At 39.4% G+C, this 11,159-nt stretch overlaps 1 protein-coding gene across 1 annotated transcript in view; it reads left to right on the plus strand.

The window, feature by feature from the left end:
* The window catches only part of LPGAT1 (lysophosphatidylglycerol acyltransferase 1), a 60,190-nt gene extending 50,528 nt beyond the window's left edge, over positions 1-9,662 (plus strand). The window contains exons 7-8 of the mRNA XM_021547611.2: positions 120-226; positions 3,710-9,662. Of these exons, the coding sequence (XP_021403286.2) occupies positions 120-226; positions 3,710-3,861 (259 nt within the window). The 3' untranslated portion in view covers positions 3,862-9,662. The remainder of the gene's footprint in view (positions 1-119; positions 227-3,709) is intronic.
* The last annotated feature ends 1,497 nt before the right edge of the window (positions 9,663-11,159 follow it).

The raw sequence follows: 11,159 nt of genomic DNA on the forward strand, positions 1-11,159 counted from the left end.
GTTAGATTTATACAGAAGTCTTGTTCTCTCTGTTTTGTGGTGGGCTGAGGCAGAAGAGTTTTGTTCTCCACATGCAGAATACATTTTCTAGGCTTAATTTGTGTTTGTTTCTTTGATAGGATTTTTCCAGTGAAAGATGTACCTGCAGAGCCTGAAGCTCTCACAAACTGGCTGTATCAACGATTCATTGAAAAGGAGGACCTCTTGACACATTTCTATGAAACAGGTAGGATGATACCTAGCAAAGAGAACTGTGCTTTGCTAATGACTTTCCTTACAAAGATCTCAAAATGATTTAAGAATGTGTAAGCATCTCTCACATGCATACAGGAGATACTATTATTGCTATTATTACTGCTTTTTGTGTGGCAAAAAGTATGATTAAAGAATTACCTAGGAAAGGAAAATTACCTGGGCAACATTAGAAGTAAGGTAGTGTTTGGGAGCTGTCAAAAAAGTAACACACAGTTCAGCTGTGAAACATGTTGCTGTGGGATTTCATGGCAAAGATCCATGATTAGAAGTATGATTGGAAGGACCTGTGAGAATACATGGCACACATTCTCTGGGGCTGTGATCTGCAGCCCTGTGCATCACAGTTGTTGATGGGAAGCATTCAGTGTCTCAGATCAGCTGAGTTTAGTATTCCTGGGTGACTGTGTTAAATGAAGATGCTTCTTCTGTGAGATGATTTATTGCAAAGCCTGCTTTAATTTAGTTTTGAGTACTTAATTTATCAATCCAAGTGCTTAAAGAGATTAATTGAATACTTTAACAACCCAGAGTTGTATTTTGTTTTATGAGATGTTGCTGTCACTCAGACACTATTGATGGCAGAGTTCAAACTCTGCTATATAAATCACATCCAAATGCATGTATTGGACTTTATTAGACAAATAACTTGGTGACTATCTTTTAAAATATAAGCGTAGCAAACAGATTGTAAAGAATTCTTGGTTTTGTGACATTACTTTATGCTATTGAAATAAGTCATACGCAGAAAATCTTAACTACTCCAGAATTTCTGAGAGTATAATTAATATAATCAGATTTATTCATTAAAATGCACTTCCAAAATAGCATAATTGGTAATAATTTGCCAGTGCAATCAGTATGAATTAATAAAGATATGTTTTTAATGTAAATGCTGTGACATAGGACCTTATTAGGCATAAATTAGTATAATTTAAAGTTACCGCCATTTATACTTTTTGAGAACTTGCTTGCATTGCTTTAGTTGGCCTACTGAAAAGGTGCTGCTACAGTTTTTGGAAACCCCTTGGAAAAGTCCTGTGGTTGACTGTGAGTGGAATCCCTGAGTCTGCTCAAGAGCCAACTTTGTACTTGGCACATGGTCACAAGTGCTGTTTCTGTTATTATTAATCATTATTATTGTTATCATTATCATCATTATATTATTTTACAATACACACTGCTTAGGAACTTCTCTCTCTTATTAAAGCTTACTTCATAAAGCTGGAGTAAGACTTAATGCTCCATGAAACTTTAAAAGTGTGCATTGACTAAGCCAAGAATACATTTCTTGGCTTATTTTTATTTGGGAAGAGAAAGAAACAAAGCCTAGAGCACCTTTCTCCATTTTGCAACATTCTTAAGTGTCAAGAACTTAAATTACCTGGGGAAAACCTGTAATATTAGATCTCTTGAAATGAAACCAAAAGAAAAGTATGCCTAAAATTTGACATGAAACTATCCCATAATTTTTTACAGGTGCATTTTACACGTTTCATTTATAAAATTAAAACCACTTCAAGTTAATAGCTGTAGGTAACAGACTCCTGCTTTAGGCAGTTAGTGGAAAACTTGTATTGGCAAGTTCTTGATTTCTCTGAACTCTTCAACAAGATAACCTTGACACCCACAGTAACACAAGTGAGATCACATTTAGCAGGACAAAACCACTCGGGGGTCAATTAAGGAAAAACCCCCAACCATAAACTAGGAGCAGCTGGAAAAGAGTGGTGGTGTACTGAAGTCATTGTGCTTATCATTCCCTGTGCTCAGAAGCCAAGTGGTGTGAGGTGATGAAAAGAGTAAGGAATGGCATCCCATATGCTATGGAAACACTCTGTTGTACCAGATTGGAAACCTTATCTGGAAATCCTGCAGACAGTCCATTATCCCTGTCAAGGAATACAAATTGAACTGGCAAGAGGAACAGATAATCAGAGCTGAGATTAAGGGAAGGTGGACTTGTTTCTGTGAAGGACAACTAAAAGTACTTGGCTTTTCTCAGCTGGGAAAGGGAAAGGTCAAAGCTGGCTTGGGAAGGAGTGGGAGGAGACAGCTCTCTGTAGCTACCAGGGAAAAAGAAAAGCTATTTAAACCAGGAGTCAGTGTTAGTACAGGAAAAAAAATGGGCCATGGAAGAACAAATCTAGCTAGAGTGGACAGATAGAAGCTTGTCTGTGAGTTACTGGGGAATAATGATTAAAGAATTACCTAGGAAAGGAAAATTACCTGGGCAACATTAGAAGTAGGGTAGCGTTTGGGAGCTGCCCAAGAAGGAAATACCTATCAGGGAGAGGTGGATGTGGCTCATCAAGGGTGTTTTTAGGCTTTTTCCTTGTTTGCCTCTTTTTTTTTTTTTTTTTTTTTTTTTTTAATTAAGAGCATTCATGCAGGAAGAAAAGCTTTGTCTCAAATGCTTGATTGCAGTTCCTCCAGTGATTGCAAATGTGAAGCATAGAGATAAGCTGCTGATGGTATCTAATTGCCCAAATTGTGTGGTTCCTAAGATTAAAAATTGACATTGCTGCATCTTTACTCTTTGAATCATTAATTTCATTTTCTTCTGAGAGAAGTTGAGATTCCATAATGCTGCAGCAAGGACATCATCTTCTCTGGTATATTCAGAGTTTTATATACCCTGTTCAGGATTAACATCAATAAAAGTGCTTTATGTCATCAAGTCTTTGTGATCTCAGTACAGTGTAACACAGATGATTTAATATGCTGGTGAAAATATATGCAAATAGTTTGCTTACAGTCATAAGCTCTGATGTATTCAGGCACTTTTAATTTAGTATTGCAAGTCAGAAAAAGTCAAAGTATGGTAAAACCAAATTTTATTGTCAGATGAATCTCTTCCAGTCTTTCCCATCTAAGCAAGGATTTCAGTGAAGAATTTCTGGAAAACTCCATGGCAAATTATAATGTTTCCTTAGTCAGTATTACTGAGTGTTCAAACAGTATGTGGAAGCTTCTTTAAAGAAAGGGTGTTACGTATTTACATTTTCAAGAGGAACCTCAAGAACCTATGTGTTGCATCTTCACAGTATACAGTATCACCACCAAACAGCTATAGAGTTTAATATGGAATCCATTCCATTAGATCATGGAGATACTAATAAAACTTCAAAATAATACAGCTTAGTTGGATCTCTCCCCAAAGGTTGAGTACAGTGGTAGCAGCTTCTAAGGAATGCATTCAGGTTTATGCTTAAAGTTTATAAGAAAATCAAAATTGTTCTTATTAATTAAGGAGTTGTGTTTTGTGTTTTTTTTATTTTTTGAAGGCTTCTGGAGAATCTTTCATAAAATTTGACAGCATAAGAGCACAGAGCAGTACCCAATTAATTGTGTGTGGGCACCATTGCTGGAGCAAGCAGTAAAGAAGCAATAAAGTGGTGCATTAAGGCTGTCATCCCTGTGCAAAGCATTAAATGTGTTTTCTTTTCTCTTGCAGGAGCTTTTCCACCACCCCAGGGTCAGACAAAAGCGATTTCTCGGGAGATGACCCTCAGTAACCTGTGGCTGGTTGCCATACAATCATTTGCATTTTTGTCAGGAGGGATGTGGTACTGCTTCTTTCAGTATTTGTACCATTGCCTATTTTAGAAGTGGAATGGGACCTGAGGACACAATGGGAATCCAGGCTCTTGCAAATGAGTATCATGTTGTATGTGCAAATGTGAATATTCCAAGAGTAAAGGAAAATACTGGATGGACTTTTACCTCTCTTTGGGGGAATTTTAAACTCCACTAAAAGTGAAGATCAGTAACATAGTGACCTGATGATGTATTATTTTAAGAATTGTCTGTATTTTTAAAAATGTATACTCTTACCCACACTTAAGCAAATTCAACATTTGGACAAAAGGTGCAATCGTACAACCACCGTAGAAGAATGTCTGTGACAAGAAAGCTTTGTCACCACAAGTATTTCTTGGCATTGTAGTTAGAGCTCAGAAAATTCAGCAACTTGTCTCTTCAGTAGTGTGTACAGCATTGGTGTGGTAGAGATTCCTCATTTGCACAACGTGTACTTTATTGCAGCTCATTGTGCTGGAGTCAGAGCTCCTCAGCAGAGCTGGTGGAGGTGTCGTTGTGGCTACGCAGTCAGCACTTGTTGTAGCAGACACATTGATCTGAACCCAACACCCAAATAAGACCTGCTGTCAGGTCTGTGCTCTGAGGCACTGCTCCTCAAAGCACTGCAGCATCACAGTGTGATTCAAAACTGTCCACGTGGGGTGAATCAGCCCATCCCTGCTGTGGTCTTGCCATCAGCTCTCCAAGTTCCATGTGCTGCCAGTGTCTCGTGCTATTGGGAAACTTGGAAAATACAAAGTCACTCGGTTAAATTCCCTTTTTGTTCAGAACGCAGCTAAACACTCATTGTCAGTTTTGAAAATGCACTTTCAAAGGTGAAAAGTCAGTGAAGGAAAGACATAAAACCTTGGAAACAGAGGGAAGCTTTGTTTGTCACACGATGGAAGGCAGAGCAATTCTAGCTGTTTCTGAAGGTCTGCTGGTGATTTTAGCCTCCTTTGTGTTTTGTATACTGCAGTCCAACCAAGGTGACCTTGGAGTGGTTTCTAGAGGCCTTTTTCTCCCCGCTAGTTGCAACAGTGCTAAATACACTTGTGGGAGAGTTTAATTAATTAAATGCCAACCATCTTAATGTTTTGCTAAGGAGTAATAGAAGAAAAACTAGTTTCGTAAAAAGAAAACATAGGTATAATTGCTATCATAAATCTGTAGGAAGATACTACTGAAAAAATAAGTATGGTAAATATTCTGAATAGCTACATGGAGGGCAGTATTAATTAGCTCACCACTAAAATCATACTGCTAAAATCTTACTGGAATAAGGATGGGTTGAACTGAAGGGCAGATTGGAACAGAAGACACTTTGAGATGGGTAGTGCAGGATCCTTTTGAAAGGATGTGATGTACAGCCTTATTTCTGGCAAGTCTGGTTGGCATTGTGTTTATGTGATTATACACAGATTTGCGAGAACGGTTCCTAAAATAAAACTAATCTCTCTAAATACAGGCAGGGTAGCCAGAACTTCAGATGTTGGCATACTGCCTTCTACAGAGTAATTTTGTTGAGAACAAAGTAAGCCCTCAGTAGTTTTGGCTCTGAGCTAGCAATATTGATTCCCCTTCTGTCTCCCTCTGCTGCTACATGAATCACAGGAGGTGGCGTGCAGAATACAAAACCTTGCCAGTGTTCCCTTTCTGTGGGGGGGCAAAGAGCATACTAAAACACGAGGCAGTGCCAATTTCCTTGGCTTTGTGGAAAAATGCTTTGTCAAATATGTCATCCCTGCCCCTGCCCATGCTGCAGTGGTTCCTCAGTGGGGATGGATGTGAAATAACACCACAGTAAGGTCCCCTGAAGTGTGTGTTCTCTCCCTGACTCTGCAGGTTGGAGGCAAAGTACAGTGGTTGCTAATAGCTTCATGTTTGAGGCAAGATGCTGTTTATATGCCATTTCTGCACCTGAATTCTGGTGTAACCATTAAAAAGAGGCAGGCATGCCATGATAGAGAGGGAGTCCGTGGAGTATTTGTTGTTTCATGTTGCTCTTGCTAAAGTTCAGCTGATGGAATGAATGTATTCAACCTACTGTTTGCCAGGGGGCTGTTGGGGCAGCCCAGCACTGTTAGTGTAAGTGGTTATTTCTGCTGCCCATGGGTCTGACTCTTATAACTCCAAAAGGCAGGTGGCAAGCTACTCACTTACTGTCCTCCCCCATGTAGTTTGATCATAACCACAGAGATGCCCAGAGTACAGCTCATTTTATTTTGAGCTAGGACAGACTGGACTGATGCAAAAAGGGAAGTTTATATAAGCAGAATGCACAGCAGTTACTCGCATCAGGAGATTGTTCCTAAGAGACCCTGTGTGAACTCCATGTAAGAGCATCTTATTTTGTCAAATGCAGTATTTTTATTTTCCCAGTGGGTTGCAGTCAATAGCAAGTGCTCATGTGCTGCCTCAAGAAATTAGCACTGCGCAGTAATATTTCAGACAAGTGTTTTGATTGATCTGGTCCTGTTCATTTTCACTTTGTTCCTTTGTAGTTCTTACTCTTACAAGATGTTTGTTTCCAAGAACTGGTTGTTGTTTCAGTAGGGTGTGGAAACAGTTCCTGTCATGTCCCAGGCTTTTCTCCTGCCTGCACTGGGGAATGTGAAGAGCCCCTGACACCACAGCTCCGTACGGCCAAGTTGCTGTGGCTGACCCAGCAGTGAAACTGTTGGAAAGCAACTCCAAAGGACCCTCCCAGCATGATCCTGGATGCTGCTTCACGAAAGAAAATAAATCAGATAAAAGAAGTTCTGCTAGGAAGCGAAAAATGTAAAATGGATACAATATGTAGGAAATTCAGTGCTTAAATACTGTGCTGGTCCAGACTGTTTGGAGCTTAGCAGGTGACTGTAAAACACAAATTCCTGTTGGCTGCAGTTTGGTTCTACCTTCTGGCAGTTGGCTGCAGTTCTGGATGTAATGGGCATTTTGCTGCACCATCCATGGGTTGCCTCCTCTGGAGAGTTCCAAATGTGTTTTAATAGAAACATGAATGAACCATACAATTGATCACAAATTAATATCACATTGAATTTGCATTAGGGGAAAAATAATGAAAAAATGTGTAAAATTACCAAAAATGAAACATTCACAGAAAAATTCTAACTGAAAGCTGTTGCACACAGAAGTGAGAACAGAGAAATTTGAGTGCACTGCAAAAAATAAGAATAAAGATGGTTCTCTGTCAGGGTTGCCCACAAAACATCTCCACGTTTCTGTGTTTAATTGTTCATAAAAAGTTGTTACAGTTGAAGTTGTGTCAGTCCTCACGGTTTAGCTTTGCTGCTCTGTGAATCGCATGATGTGAAGAGCACCTGTCCATCCATGCCAGGCAGTTTCTTCAGTGCCCTGGGGTGAGTGCGCCATCATTTCAGTCTCACTTGGGTTCCATGTGTGGTTCTGTTGAATCTTGCAAAACTGGTGTCTCTTCTTTCTTCTTTATTTTTTTCCTTTTTTTTTTTTTTTTTTTTAAGTTGTTGTCACCAGAAGTTGAAAAGTGAAATTTCAGTTGACCTTGATTTCCTGGAAAATTAAAAGCTTCCCTCTCCCTCCTCCCCCAGCGTCACAAATAAGGTTCCTCTTCTTGCAGTAAAAATAAAGTGATCACTGTGGTACTGTTCCTTGTTCACTTGGTTTGCAGATTATACAACTTTTCTTTGTGTGACACTGCCATAAAGTGCTGTTAACTTTTCTCACCTGTTTGTACAAGATAATAACAGATACCGATCACTGTGTGTGACAGGATTCAACTGCTCCACTTTGCCTTGACATAAATTTTGGGACCAAAGGTAGCTAAAACTGGGATTTCCACATCACGAGCCCAGGGTTGGATGCATTCTCTTGAGAGTCAGCTGAAGATTTTGTGGTGATCTGATACAATGATACAGAATAATTATACATCTGGGGTTCTGTATTTTTTGGAAATAATGGAGCCATATGAAATAAAGGGTTATTTTGCAAAATTGCATATTTGATAGTTCTTACACTTCTTTTTAAAAATACAAAGCAACAATGGGAAGAGCAAAATGGAAACCAAGCTCTGGTTTAAAATGTCTGCATACATTAGAAATGCTTCTGAGCAGCTCTGCTTTTTCAGTAAGAGCTGTAGGCTGCTTGGCTGTGATAGAAGTCGTCATTGGAAGGATTCTATGCATTCTAAAGTTGGACCTTTTATCAGGAGATAATGAAGTAATTATTCACTGAACTACTGTCCTATTAAAATGAGTTCGTTACTTAAAATCACTTTACCATGATGTTCATATTGTATGATGAACAGGGGTTTTTTAATAGCAGTTACCTTCACCTTCATTTTTCTCCTTCCCTTTTCCGTTACCTGCATTTTTGTTTCATGTGATAAAATGGATGCGGAAGCCTGGAGTGACTGTCAGTGGTTTTGCAAAGGGCTGGTGATGCTTGGAATTATTTTGCCGAATTTATTTCATTGTTTTTGTTTTTTTTTTTAATAAAATCTTTCCAGCAGCCAATGTGTCTTTCAGAAATGTAGACAGATACCAGAAGCAGCATTTCTCTCTCTTTTCCCAGGGCTGGTACGATTTTGATGGGGTTTGTTTGTTGGTGTTTTTGTTTTGTTTGGGTTTTTTTGCTGTGGCAAAAATAGAGTTGGTTTTTTTTCAAGACTATTTCACATGCTTCTGATCCTTAATATATGAGAAGATTTTCTTTGATTATTGTATTTATTGTGTTTATAACTAATGGATACACAACTTTACTGTGCTTACAGTGAAAAAAAAAAAAAAAGTAAAATAAGGCTTTGGTTTACTGTAGAACTGCAGTGTAAAATCCTGATAGATAACACTGTTTATTGGGAAGGACACAGAGACAAATGTTTCAGTGCCAGAGTGGCAAGGGGAGTGGAGCAGTAGGGAGAGAGGGGCCAGCAGCTTCTGCAGCCCTCACTCGCTGCAGCACCTGCTAGAAACTGTGCCAGTGCCCAGGCTGTGGAGTTCCTCTGCAAGTCACTGTAGCAATGAGTTTTCTTAAAGTTTCTGAGAGCTGAGAGCAGAACCTGAGCCCCCCTGACCCGTGTGTGCCTCCTGCAAGGATGTGACTCCAGCCTTGTTGGGAGAAAGGCTGTTGTCATTGTGAGCTCCATAGTTTTAAAGAGGGATCTGTTCCTAAACAGCTCCAGCTTGGCAGAGCAATCCAGGTGGGACAGCCCCACCTATTCTGCAGCCCTGGCACCTCTTGGTGACAATAATGGCTCTTGGCTCCTGTCACCTCTTGAGTTCACTGCTGGGGCCATTCTGCAATGTCTAACAAAGGGAAAAGGAACTCCCTGGAGCATCGTGAGACATCTCGCACAATTTCCAAAACAGCGCCGTAGTTGTAGTGATGTCTACCTCTTTGTTTCCCATCTGGGTTTTGTCTTGTTTTTCTGTGTGGTGTTTTTCTGTGAGGGGTGGGGGGAATTGGGGAGTGGGAGGGAAAACTTGAAATCTTAATATTAAGACACTGGTGGGGTATCCAGTGCTTACCAGCTGTGTTGTCATACTGAAAAAGCCATTGTTTTTAATTCCTGCCTAGGATGAAATGTTTGTTTTTAAAAAAATCCTTCCTGCTGGAAAGAAAAATGTATTTTTAAAAAGAAAAAAACATCCCTCTTGGCTATAAGAATGTCAGCTGTATGAGTTGTGACCATATCATGACACGCTGATCAGATAAGTTTTTATCTCTCAGGACTCTATTGTAATTTTTGCTGTTCTCGTAACTGTCAGCTTTTCTGAAGGGATGCTGTTCATTTTTAAAGACCACTAATTTCAGCTGAAACAACAAATAAAAAAGGTGTGTGAATGTCATGTGTGCTTAGTCTGGTTTACAAACAAAAAACATTTTTGTCTTGATTTAACAAAAAATCCTGTGAAAAATAATGAAAGGCTACAGGTAAAAAGCCAGGTACATGAGGTGGTCAGGTGCTACATGCTGCAGTTACTTTGATCTCAAAGGCAAAGAAAAGAAATCTCCTGGGGGAGAAAAAAGGAGGTTTTCTGGTCAATACTTTTCTATAGCTAGAATCTGTTAAACTTCCCATGTGTCCTTGGGTTCTCTGTGGAATAAGGGAGAAGTCTCTTGGGTCGGTTGTCCTTTCTAATGTCAATCTGGTTTTGTACCAGGTTTGACTAAGACTTCTCCATGGGCTTGCAGAATTTCAGAGCAGCTAGTGCTGGGATCTGGTGCAGCTGAATAAAGGATGCCAATATTTTTTCCTTAAAAATAAATTGAGTTTGTTGTAAATGGCTTTGCTGTTTAGGTGTTAAAGGCTGGTAAGAACACATAGGTTCTGGATTAAAGGTGGCAAGGAATGGATGATGGCATGCAGATTTTTAAGTTTACCTTGGGAAACTGGAAGTTCCTAAAAAGTGAATGCTGTCAAAGTGATCAATAAGATCAAACTCTGGGTCTATACAAAGAGTAAATAATAAGGTAACCTCAGTAGAGCTCTTCTGTGTGGCTTTGGGAAAAAGTAACACTGGTCTTGCTCAATAAAACTACAAGACTAAATCAGATGGCAAATATGGCTCATATATGCCACAATACAGTTTGTGTTTTATAATCTCACTTGAGAACCTGAAGGAGAAAAACTAAAAGGTCAGTTTGTACTGAATTACTTTTGAAGAGGAAAATTTTTAATTTGCAGTTGGCTAGTATAATTCTGCAGATCTGTTCAACTGTGTACAATATTTTCATAAATTATATGAAATAAACGACATTTTTTTTATTACTGATTTGTTAATGAGGACAAGTTGCTCAGTGGTCTGAGTCTCTTAGTGCAGTGTATGTTTGGTGCTGAGCAGAAGGAAGGTCACCTAGCCACTAGGAATAAATATCTTCTAGGAAGAGAAATTAACCAGAAAACACAAGTGTTGAGAAATTCTGGCAACTGAGGGCTGCATTGGCATTTCTGCTGTAAATACATGGAAGTAAATAAAAGGGAAGATTTGACCCTTTGAGCAGATAGACCAAGTAGGAGCAGAGGGTAGTAGGGTTTCCCTCTGTAACATTAGTGAGACCTTATATTGAATATTGACTCAAAGTGGCGAGGCAAGACAGAAGGGAAGAGCCTGGCAGTGTTTTCCCCCAAAGTGAAGCTGTTCAATTTTCTACTCCTTCTGTACTTTTGGCAACACTGAAGATGCTTCTGATACTGTTCTTGTGTTTGTTCCCTTTTCTCTGTATTTCTCTTAGGCAGACACATTGGGTCTTCCTCATCAGCAAGGACTTGAAGGGGAGAAACCCAGAGCTGTTAGATAGGGGCTGTCCTGCACTTCTGAAAGATGCCTGACAAAAATAGATGA

Source organism: Lonchura striata, chromosome 3 (assembly GCF_046129695.1).
Source record: "Lonchura striata isolate bLonStr1 chromosome 3, bLonStr1.mat, whole genome shotgun sequence".
Taxonomy (NCBI): domain Eukaryota; kingdom Metazoa; phylum Chordata; class Aves; order Passeriformes; family Estrildidae; genus Lonchura; species Lonchura striata.